We start from the raw sequence: 27,403 nt of genomic DNA, 5'->3' as shown, positions 1-27,403 counted from the left end.
ACTTCCTCTTGTACTTGCTGTTTGCCTAATGTTATATTCATGTACACATCCCCAGGTCTGAAGGCACATCTTGGGCTTGGGATTCTCTGCAGACTGAAGCTAGAAGGCTTTAAGCAGGGTTTAACCTCTGGGCTGACAGAACCAGCGACTACAAACACAAACCGCAAGACTGCAAAGTTTTACTTGGAGAACTTCCACCTTCCCAAATAAAACCCCAACCACTGGGGTTTGTACAAACTCCCATCCATGTCCTATAGGAAAACGTTAAACCTCTGACGCTGCTATGGAAACAAAAACGCCAGCAAATATGCTTAGCTCACCCTGAAAATGGTGGTATCAGCAAGCTCCCCTGGAGAGACACAAGGAAAAAGTGATGTATGGGATCACAGAACATTTCCAGAACCTACTGTTTTTAAAGAATTAAGCTGCAAGCCTAAATATTCCCCTTCCTATTCAAGGAGAAATTGTGTAATACACCAAAAAAGGATATTACGCAATGAAAACACCAAGAAAATAAGAAATAACCTTTTACGTATTGTAGGGCAGCTTTTAGAGTGATGGAGAGACTTTTGAGAGGTCTACACCACAGCACCCTGCTAATAATTGCAGTATTAAATCAGTTCCTTTTTTTCCCTGTATAATCCAAGGAGAAACTCAAGATGCTTCACAGATTTCTTAGGGAAAAATCCACAGTACTGTGACATTCCCAAAAGCAAAAATATTTTCTTAGCACTAAACAAAGGGGAGATTCCAAGCATTTTATTCTGCCCAATAGTAAAGTGCACAAACCTGGTATTCACTTAAAATACTTCCTGCAGCAAGAGCCACTGCCAGATTAAAGTGAGGATTTAAAGGAAAATCACTTTCTGGCACAAAGGTGAACTTGGAAAGGGAACGTAAAGTCCATTTTCATCATCATCATATTTAGATGCTCAGCTCTTTCTTGACGACTTTTAACCAGGTCACATGCAACAAAGATCTTGCAAGAAATAGGCTTTGAAATCGGTATTTTCTCTGCTAATCCCAAAGCCTGAAACCCTTCATTTTAGTCACTGATATAAAACAAGCAGAATACAAGCTGCCAAGCTAAACAGAACCGGGAACCTGCATGGACCTGGTAGAGCAGAACAGCTCTCGAATTGATGGCCACACAAAACCAGCGCGTGCTCGCTCACATAGCATGTTTGAGTACAAAAATGAAGAAGAAAATTGCACGTTTTAGTTGATATTCTCAAGAACAAACACTGATTTTACCCATTTTGAGGGAAAAGGGTGTGAAAGTGTAGACAAAACCCACCAGCTGTAGGATGTTCTTGCTGGTGGTGCAGGGAGGCTGCTGTGATGCACAGGATCGCTTGGTCTGAGGGTGCATCCTATTCCCAACTACTGGGCACAGATAAATGGTTATCCTGATCAGAGTTTAAGAGGGTAAGTTATGGAAGAAACAAATGTATATGAATAGGCAAGAGCAGACAATCGTAACAAGAATGACCAGGCTACATGAAGAGCACAGCACATACACAGCTCTTCTGCATTTATAAAACAACCAAAAGGAAGGATTTGAAGATAAGTAAATTGCAAAGCACAGAGCCTTCAGAGAACTGTGGTGCAGCCTCTTTGGTCCAGCTCCATCCTCAGTATGAAACAGGCCTCTTCAGTATCCAGACCCAATGTAATTCAAGGCTTTGTTGCCACTGGAATTGGTCAGGGGCAGTGTGCCTGCAGCTTTCGTGTAGCAAGTTCCTATATAACTTCAGATTGAAACTAATTTTTAGCTAAACAGGAACTTTTCTTACTTCTTATCTATAGGGCAGATTAAGTAGTAAATGAATCAGATACACAGCATCTTCTGTTGCAACTCAACCACTGAATTACTAGGTAGAGAAGTCCTATACGCAAAATGTTCTGCAGAAGGAGAAACACTCAGGACATGTGTGTCTTGGTGTAAAATGTGTTACTCAATCTCTATGCAACTTGTGCAAAGACATTAGAATACTTAGATTTATCTTTAAAATGGGCACAACCCCTATTCTGTCTCACAGGAACAGCCTCGGGCTTCAGCAACCCTTGCAGAACCTCACAGGGAGAAAATATGTACATAAAGCCTCTCAGAAATGCCAGAAATGCTTCTACAAACCAAGTGAACCGGCTGCCATTGCAAATAAAGTCTCACCATTACAGCAGCAGCAGCAGACGCAATAGACTTGAAAGCTGATGAGGCTCAAAAGCAATTCAAGCATCAGCAGGGAGGGCAGGAATCCAGAGTGGAGCGACAGCTCCATCTAACACAACAGGAAACTGCGATTCCTTCTGTAAACACCAGCCGTGAGGTGGGAGGAAACCAACCCGTGCATAAACAGCCAGCCCTGGAGCCCTGGGCCGAGGAACGCAGCCCTGCGAGGTGGAACACTCTGTTCCCGCAGCACCATTGCCATATTAATACAATGCTGAGCCTGGGCTCGTTGGAGGAGATGACAAATTAATTGCGAGCCAGCAGCCCTGTGACAAAGATGCATGGCTATGGGTGGCCATGCCAGCAGACTGGTCTGTCTGGAGGATGAGGAGGGAAGGCAGGGTGCAGGAGGATGCTCAGGTACCAAAAGAAAAGGGTGAAGAGCAATTCAGGACAAGGGTAAAGAGTGCTGAGCTCCAAACCATCAGTACCAGTAGTCCTGTCTAAACTGGAAACACTAAGAAATACAAGCCAGGTAGTTGTGGAAAAGAGTGTGCCTGATTTGCTGCAGACAGATGAAAAGAGGATTTCAGTCAACAGGTTAAAGCCCTTAGAGCAGACGTTGTATTCTCTGCTCTGCTGAAGGCTGAAAATACAACAGATGAGTCAGGAATAATTTCTCCTCTCCTTTTTCCAGCCCTACTCAGTTTACATCCCTTCCAAGTCAGGTCATCACCCTACTCTACCTCCCAGCTCCACACATCCCAGGCAGGGACTCAGCAAAACAACCTCGACATGCCTATTAAGTAACAACAACGTGGTGATTCCTATATCCTACTTGTATCCAGCAGCTGCCTGATCTTGAATACTCCTCTTAACATTATAAAACCATTAAGGTCTCGTTTTAAGTATGTGAGAAACTTTCCCACTGCATCTTTAGAAGAAATCCCTGCTTAAGAGAGATTTGGTTCCCACTTCCAGGAACCTTGCTGTGAAGGCACCAGGGAATAAAAACAAGTTCTTGTTTTCATGCTTTTTAAACATTCTTTTTCTCTAAAAAGAAACCTAAAAAAAGCCTCTTCAGATGCAAGGCTAAAAAAAGCCTCTGAAGATGCTGCTCCTCTGCAGCTGGAGAAGGCATTGATTTCACCACTGCTGTGGCAGTGACCAGAGATAATACACAGAAGGACCAAGTCTATCTCAAACCCTCAAAACAGTGGTAAAACATACACACCCCTCCTAGTCTGGGGCTTTACAATTGTACAATACATAAACCCAGTGCAACTCCACCACAAACCCCACAATAACTACATATTGAATAAACCCCTCTGCATCTGGAGGTATTTTCTATATCTGTCCTAAAGAACCACTCTTAAGACAGTCCAGATTTAATGTAGACATCAGAAGTCAATGGGTGCTTGGGAAAGGAACCTGGAGGAATGCAAACAGCACTTCTGCCATCCTATTTTGAGCTACAGAAAGGAGGTGGCACTGCCACTGGTGACACAGCCACTATCACACACTGCCCTGATCCCCTGCACGTATAGTTTCTCCTGAACAGTTATAAGAAGAGCAGGTTTCTCTTTCACCCTCTCAAATATGCATATTTCTATGCTATTTAGATTTGTAATTGCTACATTCACAGCTCCCTATAAACATTAACTCTTCACATAGTGGCTTTTTATCCACACATCTATTCTGCTTTATTTTACAGATCTGAATATTTGTTGTCTTTTATTTGTGAGTGGTTTCTGCTTGCCCACTTTTACTGTCTGGATACAAATGAAAACAAGGCTTAGCCAAGCTTTACCTCTATAGATAGAGGTCTACAGGCAGTCCTCTGATACAGAATGGGCAGACAATGCCAAACAGCGCATATGATACCCTGGAAAAAGGTATGAATCATCCCTTTACCACCACAAAGGCTGAGGTATGAGATTACTGGGGGGGTTGTGCTTATTTTGGAGGTGGGATGGTGGGAGGGGAGGGAGTTGTTTGGGTTTCTCTTCCTCCTCAGTGCTCAGGTCCTCCCACTTCTGTCCCTCTCCAGACTGGATTGACAGATCATCGATGCTGTTTGCAGGCAGAGCCAAAACTGCAGTCCACAAGTTTAAGGAATAGAGTAATGGAAAAGAAAAGTCATGGAAAATGGAGCAGCAATGCTGGCAAGGGGCAGAGAAATGAGCAGGGCCTCCAAAGCTCAGTTTGCTCTCAGCTCTGCTACTGGCTTAACTGGCTGACCTTGAGCAAAGCTCTTTATCTTCCTCTGCCCTAGATTCACTATCTGTAACGTGGGGTAATGACATCGGCCTCTGGATAAAATATTGTGAGCTTCTGCTAATGCTTTGCTGAAGAAACTACTTCAGATTTCAGGCCACTGGATAACTTCCATGCATGGCTGCTACATGTAAGATGCATTGTTATATCCATCGCTTGTTTGTCAATAAAAATACATGCAAATCCAGTTGCTACCAGAAACACAAAGTGGTTTTGAATTATAATCACTGTAGCTCTGCCTCACTGATACAGCCATAGAATGGTTTGTATTGGAAAAGACTTTAAAGCTGCAACCCCCTGCCACAGGCAGGGATACCTTCCACTAGAACAGGTTACTCCAAGCCCCATCCAACCTGGCCTTGAACACTGCCAGGGATGGGGCAGCCACAGCTTCATCAGCAAAACTGGATATAGGAGCTATGCACTGCTTGTCCCTCTTTCCCACCTCATCAAACAGGCAGGGAAATGGAATGACTGAATTTGATGTAGGGAAACAACAGATGTAAGAACACAGTTTAGTTAACTAAGAACATAAAGTTTGCAGGGGGTGTCTATAGCATGGCAATGCCACTGCCCTAGCACTGGTGCCATTAACTCACCACTGCTTGCACCAACAGGACCAGCTACCGTCCTGGTGCCAGGCTGCAGTTACTGTGCCATAAAAGCTAACGGATCTCCTCACACATCACACACACATACATATTGTGTTGCAGTGTGTGTTCATGCGCATGCACAACATTCTTGTCTCCAGCTCCTGGCAGATCAACCACAACGCATTGCACAACCCAGCTGGCTTCCAGCCTTGTGCTTTGTCTTATCAGGGCACCAGTGTATCTGATATTAACCCAGATATTCCAGCCTGTCGAGTTGTCCAATTCATCTCCAGTCACTAATATGTGACAGCCAAGATCTTCTCAATTCCCTAAACCTTGAGATAAAATGACCAGTTGCCTGTGTCCTGTCTTACAAGTCAAAGATGCAAGTCTCCCGTACCTACAGATAGGAGCTCAACATCATCAGTTAGTACAAGACCAATGAATTCTTTTACTGCCTTTCAATATAGGGAAGTTGAGATTTATTTGCCAGTTATATTCTTCTCTCTGAACCCACCCAGGAATCACAAGGACCTGTATCCAGAAGGCAAAATAAAGTCTGTCTTCCTATGTCCTGAACACAGGCTCCAAAACAATACTAGATACTCACTTGGGCCCAGTTACAAATGCTGTGGGACTGACTTACTGCCAAGTCCAGCCCAGGATCCTAGAGGCCCCAGCAGTTTATGGGAGTGAGGAATGACCCTGTTTGCAACTAAAGTTAAGCTCCCCAGCACCCCGTTTCTGTTTCCAAAGCTGCTTTCCTTCAATCCGAACACACACAAATCCATGCTTGAAAAATATTTTCCAGCTTCTCCCATTTCTTGGATGGCAAAACCTTTAACTGCTCCATCACATCCAAACTCTGCTTAATAAGGCTCCTGCTGCTTACTCACGGCTTTAAGTATCCCTTGTCCAGTCCACAGGTACCCTTTAAATTTCAAAGCCCAGAAGATGAAAGGATTGAATCTTTCCTTGTTCCAAAGCTGTATTTACTGACCTGACTGTTTGAAGTCTAAAGACTACGGGATGACTGCTGGCTCCCCGGGAAGGAAACCTAGATGTGGAGAGGGGAAAAGGTGAGCTGCTCCAGACAAACCACTTCTTACAGCTCCCTCCTCTCAGAGCTGAATACTTGGCTTTGGAAAAGCTTTTTAATCCCACACTTGGGAATTGGTTCTCTTCTGGAAATATGTTGCTACTTATTTCCATTGCCTTCAGCTGTCTCTTCCTTCCCTCCCCTCCTCCTGCTGCTGCAAAAGAGACCAAGGAAAATCCAAAGGGAATAACTTTCAGACCACCCAAACACAACAACCGAGGGAGGTGAAGGCAGCTAAAGAAAACTTAAACCACTCATTTGTGCGTCGGTTCCTCACCACCCGTTCCTCCCAGGTTGTTTCCAATAGACTCCACATGTGCCAAGCCACCTGCAGTGCTCTCCCACCATACTTCCACCATGCTAACCATCATAGACCCGTTGTTATCATTTGGGAAGCAGCTGAGAGCCGAGTTCATAACAACAATATCAGCTTTCCTCCTGATAAATACCTGGCTTTGTTCCCGGCCTTCCCAGGTTCCTCAGCTGAGTTTCTCTTCCTGCCCTGATTATTCATTCCTGCAAGGCTTAGCACTGCCAGCCCGTTAGCCCTGCCTGCGTGCCAGCCAAGGAATTCAGGCAGGTCCATCTACTGCTCTTTCCCATCCTCTGCTGCATGGATCGCATTCTTACACTGGTTTTAAAGGGCTCCATTAATGACAAGTGATTTATTGACTATGGAGGTCCTTCTCTTCTATCAAATAATGACACATAGTCACTTGGATGCAGTTTGGGTGCATTTCAAAATAGAAAGGCAGCCACTTTGGAAGAAACTGAGTTTGAATGATGGTGGTTTTTTTCCTCCCCCCTATCTCTGGAACTATTAAATGATAATGTAATGCAAACAGTAAGGTTTGTGCCTGCCAGTGATACACACCTTTCCAGAACTGAGTTACCCCTAAACTCACCTCCATCTTCCCCCAAAGCAAGCAGCAATGAAGTGCTTAATCTAAAGCACAGAGGACATCACAGTGTGAGCACACCTGCAGCAGGGAAGTATGAAGTGCTTGTGGCAGATGCTAGCATGCCGAGGGCTGCTGAGGTTACTGGGAGACCACATCAGACATAGGAAACCCAATAAAAACATGAAACCATATAAATCTGGTTCAAAAAGAGGGGCAGAAGAAAGTTAGGAACTGAGAGCAACCACAAGGAACTTCCTCCTTAGTCTGGGCAAAGGACATATCCAGGTCAGTTTGTGTTTTACAGTGCGAAGAGCACAGCATGCAGAGAAGGACACACTGTCCTAACTGGGAGAAGTGAGCAGGGGAAGAGCACTGGTTTAAGTTGTGTGTTGAACATCCCAAGCCTTCATCCCTTGGTCAGCAGGAGGGAATTAAGAGCAACAAAACTGTATTTGCAGAAGAAAAGGAAAACATCCTCCCAGCATGCTGAGCCTCAGCACACCGAATATTGAGGTCTCGTTGCACTGACCTCACTCCTGTGTGTGGGATGGGCTTTACACAGATGTGGTTTGTGCTCAGAGGACATTCACCTCCTTTCCATGGACCAACACACACCGTGCTGCAGATCTGAATGCCTCCTATCAATGTCATATCCTTCATGGAAAGTGAAGGAGATTTGTGAAAGCTGCAGCACTAATGGTCTATTGGCCACCCTGCTCATCACTTGCCTCATCTGACTTCAGCAGAGGTGAACACGCTTCAGCCCTCCTCCCATTCCATACTAATTTAATTGAAGCATGTCCTGATTTCACTGATGCTTTCCCCTCTCTCCTTGCTGGTACAGGAGCTTAGAATCATAGAATTATAGGGCTGGAAAGGACCTTAAGATCATCCAGTTCCAACCCCCCTGCCATGGGCAGGGACACCTCAGGCACCCAAGGCTCTGTCCAGCCTGGCCTTGAACACTGCCAGGGATGGAGCATTCACATGCATGGACAAAGCTTCTGCAGATGGAGCCTTGTTTGCCCTTTCTGTGCCCTGTCTGGCTCTCAGAGCAAGCAGCAGGCTGATCCTGCACCCCAGAGACATCACCACAGTGCAGGAGACCTGCTCAGCACCTCAGTGCCACCCGACTGTACAACCTCTCATAGGGCTGAGGCTTGTGAAATTTGTCTTGGCTTACTTTAAGACTCATGATTGCCATCCCTTAGTATTAAGGTGCTGAGGCGCTGGCACAGGGTGCCCAGAGAAGCTGTGGTTGCCCCATCCCTGGCAGTGTTCAAGGCCAGGTTGGACACAGGGGCTTGGAGCAGCTGCTCCAGTGAAAGATGTCCCTGCCCATGGCAGGGGTTTGAACTGGATGAGCTTTAAGGTCCCTTCCACCCAAACCAGTGATTCTATGATTTTTGCATAGGAATACATTCCCCTAACACACACAGACCCAAAGCAGTCTCCTCCTGCATCTCCTGCATCCTCTCATAAACTTAACCAGCATTTGAAAAGATGCACTGAGAAACCCCAAATCAGCACCAGCAGTGGACTTCAGTAGATGAAAATTGAGAAAGACAAAAGCCTTTACTGTATTTTGTGCAATCTACAGAATATGGAACCTGACCAACTTCTAAAGTGATGTGAAACTTAACAATCACAAAAGTGCTTTCCAGACACTTTCTCTACATTCCCTCATCTCCCTGGGCCACTGCAGTGTGTTCACCAGGTTATTTATGTAGATATGTTCCTATGGAAGCACATAAACACTTTACCAAGATAACTCTATCTTTAGGTAGCAAAAACACCCCTGAAAATGAACTCAAAATTCAATTACAAATTAACAACTCTAAGGAGCCACATACAAGGCGATGGCTTTTCAAACAGTGGTTCAGGCCACCCCCAGGGAATGGCACTTTACAGTCTCCGCTCTATTTCTTTTTGCTTTAAGTTCTTTATATATGAAAAAAGCTTTGCTTGCAGGAATGTTTGCTGTGGCCTAGGAATAAACATGTGCTGCTGGTCAGCTTCTCCAGGACCTCCCTTTTGTACCTAGTGATATAGAAAATGAGCATCACTCCAGTCAGAGGTGCAATGGGACAGAACTGTTGTCTGGATGTGCACATTGTGTGTATCTACTGCAGTGGATTTTTCATAGAACCCTAGAATGGTTTGGGTTGTGAGAGACATCAAAGCTCATCCAGTTCCAACCCCTGCCACAGGCAGGGACCCCTTCCACTGGAGCAGCTGCTCCAAGCCCCTGTGTCCAACCTGGCCTTGAGCACTGCCAGGGATGGGGCAGCCACAGCTTCTCTGGGCACCCTGTGCCAGCGCCTCAGCACCCTCACAGGGAACAGCTTCTGCCTAAGAGCTCAGCTCAGTCTCCCCTGTTCTGGCAGGTTCAAGCCATTCCCCTTGGCCTGTCCCTACAGGCCCTTCTCCCAAGCCCCTCTCCAGCTTTTCTGCAGCCCCTTTAGGCACTGGAGCTGCTCTCAGGTCTCCCCTCAAGGAGCCTTCTCACACTGTTTTCCTATACAAGGTCTATGTACAGCCTGCACATTGTCCATACAAAGCACCAGAGCCACATGTTACCTCCAGCTCCAGCACAGCCTGAATTCTGCAAGCATTGAGCAGAACAGACCAAGAAAACAACATTGGTTTCATGAATTGAGAATAAAACTCACAAGGCATTATATTATACTGGAGATCAGGAAACTGTAGCGTGAAAGCTTGAATTGTCTCCAGTGTCAGTAAATGCCAGCGCTGTTCCATAGAGGACAACGCGGCTTTGAAACTGAGGGGGAAACCAGTGGTACAAGAAATCGATTGTATCAATACCAGGACTCTAAGTCTGAACTGTAGTGGAGGATCAGCAAGCTGAATGTATAGTCACTATACAGCAGAATATTCTTCTGCTGGGGAGATGATGGCTAAATTTGGGAAATGACTTGTTTTTAAAGAAAGAAATGCAGAAATGGTACAACCTACCCCAAAATCAACCCTCAGGGGAACAGCATTGACTTACCATAAGTAAGTCAATAAATAAAGGTGGAATTCATGCTGATTTTCACATATTGCCCCCTGAACTGAGTGCCTTGGAAGCAGTGTGCAACCACAGCTTACACGGTTTAAACCAGCCTGTATTATGGATTGCGTCTTGTAAAGATCATCCCCTGCTTATCCTACAGGAAGGTTTTGCCTTCACGTGTCACATCCTGCACTCCTCATCCCTACAAGTCTGAACACTTCACTGGGAGACTCCATCAACTGCATCTGCACAGCCAGTTTCATAACCCAGCAACGTGTCCTGATGCAGTTTACAAACAACCCGCATCCATCCCGCGGCTCCAAGTACTCAACTTACACCCGATTCGACTAAAGTAACAACTAAATAATAGGGATGCTATAGGATAAACCCTACCAGGTGTGTTGTTACTTCTCCATTCTCCAAAGACAAAACTAAATGCCCACCCCAGGGTCAGTGTAGCACGCTGTTCAGCTACAAGCATCCCCCTCTTTAGCTACCTTATCAGTAATAATAACCAAGAGCATCTGCTAAAACGAACAAGGAGATCCTGCTCTGCCAACATCTGATCATTGATCCGCTTTTCAGAGCTCTGGCATTCCCGGCTTTACTTCCCAGGGCATTTATTCGGGACACAGCGCCCGAGAGGGACCGCGATCAGGGATTTCTCCAACATTTCTTGATGTCCCGCACCGGCTTCTGCGGGTTTGCAACCAGCTTCCCTCATGTTCCAGCCCGTCAGCATCCCTTCTGCAGGCAGAGGGACGGGGGAGGGCGGAGATAGTTAGTTTTAAACTTGGATATGGGGCTGTTTTCCTTTCTCCCTGACACTTGGCAGAGGAAGCCCAGCGCTGCATTCCCGCTCTACATTCCCACTGAACCGGAGCACCAGGCTGGAGCCAACCCTTTCCCTTGGCCCCTCTCCTCCTGGTCCAGCCAGGAGCCCCAGTCCGGGCAGAGGGAACAGAGAACGATGGTTCCGAAGCCCCATCTCAGTGTCCCATCCCTGCATCCCCGCTCTGCGCTTACCCTGCCCGCACGCTCCGCGCTGGATGGCGATGATGGGCGGCTGCCGAAGGCTCTCAGCGCGGCGGCTGGCGGCCCGCAGCTGGCATTGACTGGCGTAGGTAACAGCATCGCTACCGCAGACGGGCTCGGTGCTGGAGCACAGGCAGCGCCCGACCGCCGCCCGCTTGCGCACGGTGGCCGAGGCGGGGACACCGGCTCCGGGCGGCACCACGCACTGGAGCCCCTCACCGCAGGGGGGGCCGCCGGCAGCGCCGCCGCAGGGCTCGCCCTCCTCCGCCCCGCAGACGCGGCAGCAGCCGCAGCCGTCCAGGACCGCTCCGCCGGGGCAGGATGCGGGCAGCGGCGGGCAGCGGGACCGATCGCAGCGCTCCGGGCAGGCGGCCGGCGGTGCGGCGGAGGCGGGGGGGGGCAGCGGTGCCGCCAGCAGCAGCAGCAGCGGCAGCGGCAGCAGCAGCACCGGAGGCAGCGGCAGGCTCCAGCCCCGCAGCGGCATCGCGGCTGGACGGCGGCGGGCGGCGAGGGGCGGTGAGCGCGGCGCCGACGGACGGCGGCTTTAAGCGGCCGAGAGAGGGGCGGTGCGGACGGGGGGCGGAGCGGCGGGGGGGGTACGGCCCCCCCGGGCTGGAGCAACCCCCCTCCAGGCCTTAACACCCCCCTGCCCCCCATTACCGGCTCCAGCCCCGGCTATAACCCGTAATCTCCTCCCGCAGCCTTGTCCTTTAGGGGCAAAGGGACCCGGCCCGTTGCTGCGCGGAGCCGTTGAAGTGCCTGTTTAGCATCAAAACAACTGTTAAACTTGGTTGTTTAGCACCATGACACCGATTTAAGAGTGGTAGGAAGACTGGTAACATACCCTTGCCAACGCGAGGGGATAAAGGGGGCTGTTGAACGCTCTTCCCCACTTCAGGAATTACGGGAAAGGCAATCTAAAGCGCACTGATAACATTTCCACTGGCGATAAGAAGCAGATGGACGGGGAGATGATGCTGTCAGCCCGTCTGCCGGTAGAAAGGGTAAAGCGATAAATGCCCTGCCGGGAATACAAAGTCCTGCCGAGAAATTCCCCTTGGGAACATGCCTCAGGGACCCGAAGACACTGGAAGGCGTCTCCCGTCCCCCTTCACTGCACCCGAGATGCTCGGAGCTGCAGGGCGAGGTGGGTACCAGCGATTAGCAGAAGGTTAATCAGCCGAAAGGAGAAGAGCCTTCAGCCACGGCCCAGGAGAGCTGAGACGGTTTATCTGTGCAACTGCCAGAGCCGGACGGAGGCCTCTGCTCCCTGTGCTCATCCAACATACAGGGTGGTTTGGAAAGTGGTTTAATTACACACAGATACTTTCCGAGGGGAAAAAACCCCATCATTTCCAAAGCTAACAGGGGAAAATGCAACAAGAACTAATAGTGGAAATCCAGCACAGCCAATGTTTTAATTACAAGCCGATTAAATTCATGAACCAACCAGCAATCTGTGATGATTTAAGGGAATCTTTACCAGGCACTGGATAACCAGGGGCCTGATGGATTTACATGCCATTAGATGAGACAAAAGGCTGTTAACTGTTAGATTGCCCCATTCCTGGCAGTGTTCAAGGCCAGACTGGACAGCACTTGGAGCAAGCTGCTCCAGTGGAAGGTGTCCCTGACTGTGGCAGTGGTTGGAATTGGATGAGCTTTAAGGTCCCTTCCAACCCAAACCAGTCTATGATTCTATGAGCTGCCAGTAAGAAAAGGAGGATGCCAACAACTACAGTAACACAGAAGAATACAAAGTCTTTTCTGCTGCAAAGAGTGGAATAACCTTTAATAAGGAGCTACCCAAGCAGGAGGAAGCAGCTTCCTGTGTGTCGGAATTCAAACCTAATTCTTCCAGGGAATACTATAAAATCCAATGGGACCACAAAATCATTAATGTGCAAAACTGACTTAACTGCTTGGTTTGGACCTGAAGGTGGGAAACCATGCAGATACCAGTATTCCCAGTGAAAGCTCCACCATGAATCCCTCACGTCTGCTGTTTTCTGATAGCTTCAGTGCTGCACAAGAAAGAGATGTCAGGAGAATTGCTTGATTTCAGAAGTGACCACAGGAGTAATCAGGAACAATTCACAGTAAAACTGCCTTAGTATTAAAATCATGAATGTTAAAAAGTCTAAGAAAAAGGTTGAAAATGTTTACGAGTTTAAATATTTTTAATGTGTATACATATATAAAACCTTATATATATGGATAGATATAGTTATATATAAAAACATGTATAATATAGGTACATAACAGTATATATCTAAACTTACATATGTAGTATGCATAAATATCAGTATATATATCAACTTATACATTTTATATTATAGAATCATAGAATGATTTGGGTTGGAAAGGACCTTAAGATCATCCAGTTCCAACCCTCTGCCATGGGCAGAGACACCTCACACTAAACCATGGCACCCAAGGCTCTGTCCAACCTGGCCTTGAACACTGCCAGGGATGGAACATTCACAACCTCCCTGGGCAACCCATTCCAGTGCCTCAGCACCCTCACAGTAAAGAATTTCTTCCTTAGATCCAGTCTAAACCTCTGCTGTTTAAGTTTCAACCCATTACCCCTTGTCCTGTCACTACAGTCCCTAATGAATAGTCCCTCCCCAGCATCCCTGTAGGCCCCCTTCAGATACTGGAAGGCTGCTATGTGGTCTCCATATTATACACAGTTTTATCTATACATATAAAATATATGTATGTACTGCTTATATAAACATATAGCTATGTCCTGTTTATATAAACATATATATAATATGAATACATTACAGTATAGAATATATATCTAAACATATAGTATGGATACATAACTATAAATCTAAATATATATATAATATGGATACATAACCATATATCTAAACATATATATGTAATATGGATGGATATTATGGTAAAGGAGTTCCAAATTATTGTTTATCCATTACTTATTTGCTATTTTTAATAAGCTTCAGGGATTGTTTGGGATCTTTTGGTTTTTTTAGCCCTCCTTTACTTTTAAATAAAGACAAATCTTTAAGGAAAGATGAGCAGTTTTCAGTAAAAATAAACAATCACAGTTTTATAGAAGATCTTATAAACTCCTATTTGGAAGCAGGAGCAAAGTATCCAGAGACTGATGAATTATTGTGGGGTTTGGTGCCAGCCCACCAGAAAGGCTCTCGGCTTTTCTATTGTGTTACCTTTGTCAGGGAACTTACTGTTTGAAGAGACTGGAGTCTTATCCTCATAGGTAGGAACAAGTTCCATGTGGTGGGAAGGCTCCTTGTTCTGTCATCCTCTCTCCATGGATAACTGTCTTTTTTAGCTTGGCATCCATTGATATTGGTCACTCTGGGGAGCAAAGACAAGGCATGAATGAAGCTCAAAATGCATTAACAAAAGCCCTGTTGAGGGAAACCACTTGGAGCATCTGTAATTCAGGAAGGCAATGCCCTGGTTCAAAACCTGGGTCAGGTGAATGCCTCCTTGCCTAGAGAAAAGGAAGTATCAAGTGTTAACTTACACTGAACTCAGCTGTTCAGCTCATGAAGTCTACACATCTTATGCTAAATATTGAACTACTTCAAGGACTACTTCAAAAGTGGAGTGTTCTCACAGAGAGCTTGAAACACCCATTGTGTTTATGTGTCTTTTCCATGATGCAGGATTCTTTTCTCTGTATAATTCACCCTCCTTTACAGGCTACTAAAGACCTATAATGCACCAGGCAATATTTCTTCTTACATAGCACAGAAAAGGGATGTACGTTTGTTGATAAACACTGCAAAGGGAATAAAATACATCCCAAAGTCTTATCTGTGCAGAAATGTCTTATAGCTGAAAGGCACTGTTAACACACAAGTTATTATATCTCTTCCATCGCAATGTTTTCTCACAGAAGAGCAATCCAAGCCCATGGGCATTTATCAACACTCAGAGAGGCCAAAAATGTGCTCTGAAAAATACCTGACTTGAGAGAGTTGCTAGGGAAATATTTCACCTCCTACTTTTCAAACAGAACTGGATGATGGGAGGCTCCATCTACAGATCACAGATACTGCTAAAGGTAGGAGCATTTGCCCTAGTGTTCACAGACTGGTTTGTGTTGGACAGGACGTTAAGATTATCCAGCTCCAACCCCCTGCCATGGGCAGGGACACCTTCCACTGGAGCAGCTGCTCCAAGCCCCTGTGTCCAACCTGGCCTTGAACACTGCCAGTGATGGGGCAGCCACAGCTTCTCTGGGCACCCTGTGCCAGCGCCTCAGCACCCTCACAGGGAACAGCTTCTGCCTAAGAGCTCAGCTCAGTCTCCTCTGTTCTGGCAGGTTCAAGCCATTCCCCTTGTCCTGTCCCTACAGGCCCTTGTCCCAAGCCTGTCTCCAGCTTTCCTGCAGCCCCTTTAGGCACTGGAGCTGCTCTCAGGTCTCCCCTTCAGGAGCCTTCTCTTTTCCAGGCTGCCCCAGCCCAGCTCTCTCAGCCTGGCTCCAGAGCAGAGCTGCTTCAGCCCTCGCAGCAGCTCCATGGCCTCCTCTGGACAATGTTGAGCAGGTCCATCCCTCCTGCAATATGATGGTGTGCTACAGAACTAAGCTTTCCTGGGTGCCATGTTACCTGCAGCCTTTGGGATCTGGGTTTAGGCCAGCAGCAGAATGCCTCTTGGTAGGAGCTGCTACTTCCAGTGGCTTCCTAGGCAAAGGAGGGAGTGAGAAGCCAGCAGCACTTGCCACAGGATCTTTGCATTGCTGCTGTACATGGTGGGCAAGGAAATGGCTTTGGAGGGAGCATCTGGGCACACCTGGAAAGGGTGGAAAGGAAGAAGCAAGGAAAGGATGATGAAGGATGTCATTTAGCAGGAGAGAAAGGGGTTATTGTTATGGTCTGGGACCAAAAGGATGTTGGCCAAAAAAGAGAGGATGAGGGAATTTGGAATGGCCAGAACACCGATATTCTGAGCAAAGTAAGCAGCCTGGACTTCGCAGAAAGCTTGTCTAGGTTTATTATGCCTGTGCTATCATTTGGCTTCATTTGCTGATGGCTTTCTCCCAGTTTCTAGCCAGGATTTAATATCCTACCCCACCCTCCAAAAACCAGGACTTCTCTACTTTGTAGACTTCTCTGTCTTGTCAATACCAACCAAACACAACACAACCCCCAACCTTCTGTGTCCGATTCATTGCAATGTACCAAAGAAATGCTGTCACTCTGAAAGAGAATGGCAGCAAACCAGGGGATTTAAACAACATACTCTTTTCCAGATGTGAATTCAGCCCCAGTGCTTGACAAGTGCAGCTATTGGCATAATGTACGGAATAAAACAAAGATCAGAAGTGTCTTTTGTGGATCCTCACAGGAAACCAAGCAACCTGGCCTGAGAAACTGGTGATCTGAAACAGTTAGATATGGATTTGTGCACCCATGGATTTCCTTGGTGTCAGAGGGCAACCCTACAACCCGGAGTACTGCACTATGGGCAGGGACTGTAAAGCAAGCATGGAAACTTCATAATGAACCTAATGTTAATTTACAGGAAACAAGTGCACTGCTATGGAAACCTGTAGCTGACACCTGCCTATTGAGAACAGGCATTTCTCTGGTGTCCTGCTCAGTTATCATTAAGGGAATGGGCACAACAGGAATGTCGTGCAGCAGAGTGGTTGAAATTCCGAAAAGCTGCATTCACTCTGCAGATCTATATGGAAAATTACAGTGCTGACAGTCATTTTAAATGCAAATCCCTAATTACAGTGCCAAAGGTGGCACTTTGAGGAGCAATATTCCACACTACTACCCCATTACACACTGGTGTAACAAACGAGTACCAGGTTCTGGTTCCTGGAGAGGCTGCACAGAAACTCTGCAGTGAAGCATCACAGCACTGATGGACACGAATCGGTTATGGAGCAGGAGTCACATTTCACTGCTCTAGCGAGCAGCCTTCATTGCCTCCATGGAAGCATCATCTCAGGAGCTCTTCAGCAGCTTACTGGCTTGGAGCATCAGTTACAGAAGTTGTGCTTGAAAAATATGAAGACATTAAATGAAACTGATGAAAGGTTGAAACTATAAATAGCACAGAGGGCTTCAAATTGGTTTTATCTCATTTAACTTTTAAACTTAAATGCTCAAACCTCCCCTTTCTTTCCATTTTCCCACCTGAAATTAATACAGAATCTTTATAAAACCAGTTCTGTTGCACACCTTCAGAGTGCACACTTTTGGTGTGCTCACTGATTTCTCCATCTGTTGTAACACAGATTTCCTATAGAGCCTAAAACAAATTAGTGTTTAAACATCAATATTTTCTACTAATAGAGCCTTTTTGTGATAGGAGATACCCACTGCGTTGCTGTATGCACTTTTAACTTAGGTCTGTATAGAATTTCAGGGTCTTAACCTATATAAACAATGGTAAAACCTCAAACAGTAAGAGGATTAAAATGGCAGCTGAGTTAGCAAAGAATGAAGTTTCAAACTGGTTATTTCCCCTCCTCCGGTCTGGAGCTCTGATTACTCTGGTTTAGCTCCAAGTTTCTATCTTCACGTTGCATTACTTTGCCTACTAAAGGAGCAGAGATGCTTCCTTCCCAGTCTGGTAGTTGAAGAGACTGTACTCACATGAAGCAGTGTAAAGGTCCTTCTGACCAGCTGCATCACTCTGGATAACCAGTTTCCCAGGTACATTCCGGACACTTTAAACTGCAGTGATTGAAAGTCAACAAACTCAGCTCAAGGCCTCGTAGTGCAGCAAGTTGCTGCTTTACACATCTCTTCCAAGCCATAATTAATGTTCTAAGCCTGCACATTTGGTACAATCATCTACCGGACAGATACCTGCTTCTTGTTCAAAAAAGGCTATTTGCATTAGACTGAATTACTACCTAGCTGTTTGCACAAGGCTTCTCTTGTACTGGTTTATCACAGAAGCACATGGGATGTCATCTAGAGGAATATAGATAGGCTCAAGAAGTGGGCCAACACACCCCCCATGCAGTCAACAAGGCCACCTACAAGGTCCTGCATCTGCGTCAGGGCAATCCCAAGCACACAGACTGGGCACAGCCAGGATGGAGCAGCCCCGAGGAGAAAGACTTGTGAGTGTTGGTCAATGACAAGCTCCCCATGACCCTGCTCCAATGTGCGCCTGAGCCCAGAACCCCCCCCATGTGCTGGGCTGCACCCCCAGAACATAAGCAGCAGCTCAGGGAGGGGATCCTGCCCCTCTGCTGTGCTCTGTGAGACCCCCCCTGCAGCCCTGATCCAGCTCTGGGGCAGCAGCACAAGAGGGACCTGGAGCTGATGGAGCGAGGCCAGAGGAGGCCATGGAGCTGCTGCGAGGGCTGGAGCAGCTCTGCTCTGGAGCCAGGCTGAGAGAGCTGGGCTGGGGCAGCCTGGACAAGAGAAGGCTCCTGAAGGGGAGACCTGAGAGCAGCTCCAGTGCCTAAAGGGGCTGCAGGAAAGCTGGAGAGGGGCTTGGGACAAGGGCCTGTAGGGACAGGACAAGGGGAATGGCTTGAACCTGCCAGAACAGGGGAGACTGAGCTGAGCTCTTAGGCAGAAGCTGTTCCCTGTGAGGGTGCTGAGGCACTGGCACAGGGTGCCCAGAGAAGCTGTGGCTGCCCCATCCCTGGCAGTGCTCAAGGCCAGGTTGGACACAGGGGCTTGGAGCAGCTGCTCCAGTGGAAGGGGTCCCTGCCTGTGGCAGGGGTTGGATCTGGATGAGCTTTAAGGTCCCTTCCAACCCAAACCAGTTTATGTAGTGTCAGCTCTTAAATTTCTTCTGTTCCAACTATTTTTTAGTATCCTTTTATTGTCTGCAATTGCTTTCCAGTCAGTAGCACCATGAGAAAACCTGACTTTCATCATTCACTGGGCAACTTTGCAGATTATTCACTTTCTCACTGTAACATCACAGCTCCCTCAGGAACAAACTGGTGCTGTAAACAAAAAGGGCAGGAGAAAGGGATGTTTTGATGTCTTCAGTTTGCTGCCATTGCTATTCAAAGCTTACACGGATCAAGAGTTTAGAAGAAAACCACCAACAAAACCACAACAAAAGAACTTGGAGTGGTCCAATGACTTAACTGGAGCTTCAAGATGGATTTTTAAGACTCAGAAATAGAGTTTAGAACTAAATGCCTGAGTTGTAATGTTTAAACCCAGAGCATGACCTCTAGGTGGTGCTGACATCCTGTTATTCCATACATATTCCATCATAATAATATTCTGGACCATTGCCCTTTGGCAGTTACCTTCAGGCACGTGGATTGTCGATTTAGCAGTCACAGTTTCTCCGACTTTATTATTGCAACACAGTGGGTTTAAATCTATGACCAGAAAGAATAACTCAATTCCCTCTTCAGTAAAGGGGCAACAAGTACACAGTGAATGCAGGCATGCGAGACAGCACGTAGTAAGACACAGCATCCAAGTCATTCCAGTGACCACAGCTCGGGTCTCAACAGGCTGTGGAAATAACAAAGGTTTTGATGAAAATAACGAGGAAGACCAAAAAAGCTGAAAGCTAAGCAGGAGAGATGCATGTGGTAAGATAATGAACTAGAAACAGTGTTTTCAGCCTCTTTAACTACGTTTGAGTTGCAGCCACTGATTGTATTTTATTCTGGTTATTTAATACTAGGAACTATTAACTGTGTTGCTGTACACGGATTAGTAGCTAACTTGGTGTATCAAGGACATTGCAGGAACATCAACTCCACACCACTGCAGTCAAGCTGCTTTTGGAACTATACTAAAGCTGAAAACACCTACTTTAAATGGAGATGGGCTACTGAAGGTACAATTAAATCCACATTCCACACCAGCTCTGGCCTGTGCAACTGGTGAAAATGGGAGCTTTAACACACTCAGGGCAGCAACTCCTTTAGAAGATGCATGTCATGGAGCAAAATGCTGGGGGCAAGGACATGCACACTGATAGTAGTACAGCTGCAGATGTGCACATACCCGGAGTAATTCACAGTCAGAAGATGTCGCAGTGGAGCTGGAATTTGAGTAACTGCGTTCAGCCTGTACCTTACCTCAGTTCCTGTTCTTTAGCTGAAGCCTGTGTACTGTTGGGGCAGACAGAGTGAGTGTGCTGCTTCACAACAGGGAAAAGGACTTGAGGAGTGCAATCACTCAAGTGTGATGGTATCACAACATCTACCATACAGTGAGGTGCTTCCAGATGTTATCCAGGTGGTGTTCTTTCAGGAATGCATTTTGGAGAGAGAATCTTTCTCATACAAAACTATAAAGCCAGAAAAACATGTTGCATTTTGTTCTCCCGGGGCGTTCTGGGTTTTCCCCCCCTTTCAGATGGTGCCTGATAGTTTCCAAATGGTTAACTTGACATTACCGTGCCTCATCTTTTCCTTTCCACTGATAAGAAACCTGACAGATTTCCCTTGCATAACATGTAAAACTGCCACAGAAGAGACCAAGAACAATGTAAGAAAATCAGCCCATTCTGTTCAATTTCTTTCTTAGGCTACACAACCTGATCAGATTTGAGGAATCAGAACATTATAAGTGGATAAAGGATAATTTGAGCTTTTATATGCTACAAAGAAATACATTGTTCTGATATTGAACAAGGAAACTGAGCCAGATGTTAAGTTACCCAAACTGATTTATTGACAATTTCAATGTGACATATTTACAGCACTGTTTCTAAAATAATTTAACAATTTTCATAGATTTATAAAAGTACTGATAAATAGGAGACCCTGACAATTACCAACCACAAATATTTCCCTATGCTACTGAACTACAACAGTAGTTCTTTTTTCCTCTTCTTTTTGCCCCCTTTTTTTGTAAGTCCCATAATGGAGCTGCTTTACCTCCACCCAATGTGTAAAATTGCCAATACCAAAACAGAACAGGATGAACATGCAGTGTGAAAGCTGTACCAGAGCGGGTGATTTCAAATGTTAGACTACAGTAAAAAATATTTCAATGCAAAGTGTCTTCCACACAGAAGGTACTTGTGAAAAAATAAGCTTTTAAAGAGCTATTATCTGTATAGAAGTTAAAACCTACAATACTAGTACAGACATTTACAGGAACTTCAAATTCTGTGCTAGTTTTCACATGTATCTAAAGAGTCAAACAAAACCAGTCATTTACAAAGACCACTGCCTTAAGACAGTGGTTAGTTAGCTTATGGATAAACAAAAAGATGAAGGTGCTGATAGAATTTAAGGTTTTGAAGTTAGATATATTTCATTCTTCTATGACACCAATTAGTCTATCCTTGGATCAACAAATCATCATGGTAAAGCCATCCATATCTCTCAAGCTGGAAGTCAGTTTGGAAGTTGGAGAGAAAATGGACTTGTATGATATGCATCTTAGGTTCCAGGAGACCAAAAACCCCAAAGTATCACCAAGCTGGACAATCTGAATCACACTAAGCAGCAGCATGAGATATTTGTGGGGTTGAGATTAAAGCAAACATTTCTTTGTCAAAAATGATGACCAGGACACACTCCATCTAATCCAATACTTGAAATGTAAAGGTTCTCCCCATTTGCATCACTGAAGCCCCGTAACACAGTGTACACAAAGAACAAATACTCTCCTTTTAAACAAAACATATATTGCACAGCTAGCAGGTGCAATACCAGAACACTGGTATCCCTAGCAGAAGTTTCCTGTTTTAAGTAGCTGTTTCGGACTATGCTACTCAGACCAACTCCCAGCCAACATTTAGAACCATTAGGAATGGTTTGTGTACATAGCTAATCCCAAAGTGTTTCAACAACGTGAGAAAAAAAACAGGCACTTAAGATTCTTAGTGCACCGAAAGTTATAGGCCACAATTGCATGACTATGAACAGTTCAGTACCAACAATGACAAAACTAACTCAGGAGGTCTTTCACTGATCAATACAGAGACAAGAACTGTTCACAAAGCACTGATAAGAAAACCATTCTCAAAACAGTTATCAAACGATGCATTTAGACATTTGAGAGAAATTAATTGCTGCAAAGCCTAACGTAACACAGTAGAAACCCTACTTAGTTCAAAAAGACCTTAAAAGTGTCCAAAGTCCAGTTTCTCTTCTCCCCACCTCCAAAGCACCGTGACATGCAGTCCATTGAAAACCCAATGTGCAAAAGGTTATATAACCCACCTTCAGGAGTGCATCAAAAATAGGCTGACTATTCAAAATATTATTTTAGTGGACATTTCACAGCACCATGATTAGAATTCCATATTCAGAATTCTGGGTCTGATAACAAATCAGTTGACACTGTTGATCCTAAAGAACAGAAGAAACTTTCTGCGCATTTCCTATCTGAAAGTCACGGAGAGAAACAATCCTCATCTATGCATTAAGTCTTACTGCAGTTCAAAATGGTATTAAAGAATCACATTTGTTGGCAATAAGTTCTCCACAATGTAGCATTAGTTGTGAATTTAGTGAGTGTGCCAGATAGGGAATGAAGAGTTGCTGGTACCTTGCTTACCTGCAGAAGTACATTTTGGTTTTGTCTTTTGCTTTAGTTCTCCTCCTAAATTGTGCAGTGGCCCCTCCCTAGTAAGTGATTTACTATCAGGCTTTGAGAAAACACCTAAGGTCCATTTCTGACCCTCAGCTGAAAGGCAATATACTAACACCTTATATATACACATGTGTGCACACAAACACACACACATCCATATATATAAAAATCAGTGTTCCGGTTTTTTTGTTCTCATTTCCTATAATTTTCTTTGGTTCAAAGTCCGAGCAAGGAAATTAAGAGGACCAAACAAATGGATCATTCTCCAAACACTTCCATTACTACACATCACTAACTGGAAGGCTTGCATCATCCAGATCCACAAGGCCAGGATCCTGTTCCTGAGTGCCATTTTTACTTTGGGGTTCTGAGAAGCCCCGTTCAGTCACTTTGGAAGCTGATTCTCTTGGAGTGACAACCTGGATCTTGTAGCTCCCTGGCCTGGCCTTGGTAAAAGACTCGTGAAATCCTCGCTTCTCCAAGGCAGGGTATTTGGTGTGAGGGTTTGGGACCAGAGGGCTGCCGTGAGAGGCTGTGGAATGTGAGGAGGCTGGGGCTGGGATGGCAGAACGGAGAGCATGGTTGGGTTCGGAAGAAGACTCGGGATGCTCCTGGAAAAAGAAGAGCAGGTGTCAGATGAAGCCATTGAGATCCCACTGGAAAGATGCAGTTTCAGAGTTTGCTCTCAGAGAAAACAATAAAATCAAGACAGAAAATACACAAAGCGAAGCATCAGCCACAGCAGCAGGAGGCAGGTGCTTTCTCAAGGCGGTGTGTTATTAAATGTGAGCTTACAGCAGTATGTGACACAATGTCAGGTTCTTCATTTGAAGACATTATATTTCTTAAATCAAGTTCAGCAGCTCTTTAGACTGTATAACAGAGTCCAGCAAATTGAGGCTTCTCATTTTACTATGTTAAGTAACCTTTTGAAGATACACATTTGAAAGTGCACCTTTCCAAGAGAAAAATGTATTCAAACATACCCATATACACCAGGCACTCCATGCTAAATCCTGAAGTGATGCACATTTTACTGATCCCTCCTCATGGGGTTCCAATCTCCCCAGGGATCAAACAAAAATAGTAACTACTTTGTGCTATCAAGACTGTGTAACAATTTCCAAAGCTAATGGAACAAGAAACTGATTTTGAAACGATTCCTTCTGATTGCCAAGTTATTTTCTTGTGTTTAATATTAGTAACTGCCATTTGTTGGCCTTTACATAACTGTTAGATTGATACTGTGGAAAAAATCATCCACCATTTACTTACTGATAGAAACAAGTTCCCAGACTACCTAGGAAGTATTTAGATGCCCACAGCATAGGCACAGAGTGCCATTTTACATGTCTTAGGATATCCTGCCTGATCTACAGCTCCAGAACAAAACATTCCTTAGGTTCTACATCATATCTATCAGTTCTGTCAGGATGTCCCAGACACCTAGGGATATCTAAAGCAGGGCTGGATACAGTTTTAAGTGATGTGAATAAGTGCTATGTGTGATGATGCTGTGACTACCTCACTCTGCATGCCATAGGGGCTGCAGATGCTGCCACTTCTGCCGTCACCAGTATTAGGGCTGCAGACCCATGTGTCAAGTCAAATAATTTTTCAAGCATGTATATTAGCAAAAAAACCCCATCACAGATGTGTATCCAAGATGCAAATACGCACCATAAATGAAATACATTTTTTTCACAGCATTTTCCCAAGTTTTGGAATGCTATGACATAAGGTCATGAATTTAATCATATTTCATAAAAAGAAATACAGTAGTCCTTGGCAGAATCCAGTAACTAATAGTTCACTATTGGGTTCACTATAGTGAACAACAGTTCACCATTGTGTGAAGGAGCTGTGCAACTTGTTTTGGACTTCAGTTTTGTGCTGAGTTTCAGTGAAGTCTTTCACATTGTTTACATTGTCTTATTTCACACCTGACTTGATACTCTAAGAAAAACATCATTCAGTGATTTACCTACTATTCTTATTTTCAATAACTTGTGTTCAACAAATAGCATAAAGGTAAGGCATGTGAGGACAAGTTGTCTATAAATTGAGCTGAAGGATACTCAGATTTTACTACCCACACTGACTGCAATTTCACAGTTAAGAGACTATGCTGCTGGTTTACTCCTAACATGGACTGCTTTGAACAATGTACTGATTACACATTGTAATGCTTCTACGCTGGAATGCATCATTTCATGCAGAGACTTAGAAGCCATGCAAATCAGGCTACAATATTATCCTTCCAATTGCTAGAGTTACAACGTGCACGTTCTTCTGTGCACGCATCTGTATTAGTTTGTGGGTAGCTTAATTCTCATTTTGCGTTTGCGCAGTTTCATAAAACAAATGGAAAGTAAAATGGAAATATGAACTCTCATGCAAATTAGGTTTAATGCTTTCCTGTTACAAGGACATCACATAGCTTATGTTTAAATAGACTGTATGCTTTGAAGTATAATGACATGGTTTTGCCAGTTTTAATTCCCAATTATTTTAAAAGCAAGAAAAAACAGTGCGAACCTGTAAGTGAATGATATAATTTATTAGTTAGTTTTAAGTAATGGGAATGACAAAAGGTAGCCATACTTTTAGGGTTTTTTATAGTGCAAATTAGTCTCTAGCCCTCTGTTAAGAAGGCAAGTTTACATGAGAGCCCACATACGTGCTGCATTCACCAGTTCTTGATGTATACCTCTGTATACAAGGATTCGACAGCCTTCTGGCCTGCCGCATCTGGAACACAGTGCAAAGCTAAGATTAGAGTAACCTATACTTGGGGAAAGAAGAGAAGAGAGGGAAAAAGAAAGAAGTGATGCAGACAGTAATAGCTAGATTGCTCAGTTAGCCCCACAAAAAATATAAGCATACACAAAGAACAGTTATCTGCATATCTTCATTCCCCCAAAAAGAAACAGAACTTATGACGGGGAGTTGTATTTCAAAGCATGAAGCAGCTCCTGGCTGCAGAAACTAATTGAGAGCTTAGAGTTAAAAGAAACACTGAATCAATGCAAATGTGTAATCAAAAGCCAGATTTACATTCTCAGATTTCAGATGATGGGGGTAATGATATATTCAGTTTACTACAAAACATCCCATAGCCAGAAAGTGAAAACCACAGCTTGCAACATCTGAACTGTAAAGTACTCAATGTGTTAATTCTGCATACATTTGGAGACACTGTGACGCCACATAAACCTTTGCTGCTTATCACAAGCTCATGTACTTTGCACTGAACATCTCATGCAGTTTAAATGCATGAAGTGCTGGCATCCACATGGCTTCACAAATATTAAGCTTTGTCACAGTGTTTCAGTTCAGTAAAGCTCGGTGGTGTTCACGCTATGCTTCCAACCATAGAAACTAATTCATGCGAGCAGAGATCTCTTAGAGGAGTCGCTTTAAATTTGACTCTGTATCTGCGTATACAATAGACTATCAACAACAGAAAATGACAATTTAGTAGTGAGAGTTGTTAAAAACAAAATCAGGATTTGGCAGTTGATTGCAAACCTCAGCAATCAGCAGAAACACCTCGCAGGAATTAGAACGTTTCAATTTTACTTTCAAACTAGTAGTAGTGACAAAGATCCTACTGAACTCAGAAGACTTCTTCTAGGTTAGCAGTTGCATTATCTACATGTTCAAGACAATACAATGCACATAGTTATATATATTTGTAAGACTTAGATAAGTGTTCAATTAAAAAACACAACATATTCTATGCCAGTCTGTATGAAAGTTCATGCAAGGATGCCACGTTACTACAGGACAGGACAGAGAACAGGTGAGAGGGGAATAAAAACCAATTAGAACTTCATGTGCACAAGGGAACAATTAATCACATTTTCTCTGAGGTTCAGAGTAACATACGGAAGCCGCTGATCTTCCAGGTCCCCGCTGTGCTACAATGGCCCCAGAAATTGCTTTTATCCAACTGTGCATGTCTTCTGGACTGTCCGCCTGGATCAAACAACATGCATTGTATTTAACGTGATCAGCTTGAAAATGTCCCAGTGTCCTGACCATTTGCATTAAAATGACAGCCCTACCCTACTTCAGTAGTCTGTGATTTAAGAAATGAAAGTCCCTGTGGCTTTAGCCATGATATCTTACAATCTTACCCTGAATTTACTATATGTATATAGTTACATACACTATTAAGCAAAAAGTATTTTTATACTATTTGCATACTCAACTGAAATCTTTACTTCCAGCAAACAAAAAAGTTAAAGCACCCACACTCTTACAGATCTGACTCCTCTTAAGCAGATTTTGTTCAACAATATAACCTGTACCCTTTAGCCGCTGCTCCACTTCAATTCTGTGAGGTATTTACTGAAGAGCTGCAGTCTAATAAAAACCAGTCTCTGTTGGGGGTCAGCTGTACATTTACTCAGAATAACAATCCAACATAGATGAACACTGAATACCAAGGCTGCACATATTTGGGATAAAGGCAGATCAAAAGCTAAGGCTATCTCCTAATTAGGTTTCAGCTTCATTAAACTAGCACATCCACCCAGCATTAAACATCTGCAACATGTCAGCTATATTCAGCTTGTAACTCAGCATCTGGCACCAATGCCTGAATTAGGCTATACAGACCTTTCTGATCCTACAAGGTAAACTCCAACATTATTTCCAGTACTATGAGCATCACATTCCCATGTAGCTAAGAAAAGCAAGTTTTTCTGATTCGTATGGTGATGGCAAGGATGTAATGGACAAACTACACATGGATCCATATTACTAAACAGGTATGGATACCTAA

At 44.6% G+C, this 27,403-nt stretch overlaps 2 protein-coding genes across 9 annotated transcripts in view; both read right to left on the bottom strand.

Moving 5' to 3' along the window:
- Window positions 1–11,600, bottom strand: part of HTRA1 (HtrA serine peptidase 1) — a 34,359-nt gene extending 22,759 nt beyond the window's left edge. Inside the window, exon 1 of the mRNA XM_034061868.1 lies at window positions 11,087–11,600. Within this exon, the coding sequence (XP_033917759.1) occupies window positions 11,087–11,579 (493 nt within the window). The 5' untranslated portion in view covers window positions 11,580–11,600. The remainder of the gene's footprint in view (window positions 1–11,086) is intronic.
- A 9,113-nt stretch (window positions 11,601–20,713) lies between these two features.
- The window catches only part of PLEKHA1 (pleckstrin homology domain containing A1), a 39,811-nt gene continuing 33,121 nt past the window's right edge, over window positions 20,714–27,403 (bottom strand). For 2 of the 8 annotated variants that reach the window (XM_031053795.2, XM_031053797.2), the window contains exons 11-13: window positions 26,475–26,592; window positions 25,322–25,362; window positions 20,714–23,222 (exon numbers count right to left, since the gene is read on the bottom strand). In XM_031053795.2, coding sequence (XP_030909655.1) covers window positions 22,893–23,222; window positions 25,322–25,362; window positions 26,475–26,592 — 489 coding nt within the window. In that variant the 3' untranslated portion in view covers window positions 20,714–22,892. Of the gene's footprint in view, window positions 23,223–25,291; window positions 25,363–26,474; window positions 26,593–27,403 lie in introns of all 8 variants that reach the window. The other 6 variants (XM_031053798.2, XM_034061827.1, XM_031053799.2 and 3 more) reach the window with 5 other exon arrangements.

The sequence above is a fragment of the Melopsittacus undulatus genome, chromosome 4, assembly GCF_012275295.1.
Source record: "Melopsittacus undulatus isolate bMelUnd1 chromosome 4, bMelUnd1.mat.Z, whole genome shotgun sequence".
In the NCBI taxonomy this organism is placed as follows: domain Eukaryota; kingdom Metazoa; phylum Chordata; class Aves; order Psittaciformes; family Psittaculidae; genus Melopsittacus; species Melopsittacus undulatus.
This window is presented reverse-complemented; position numbering and strand designations above follow the sequence as displayed.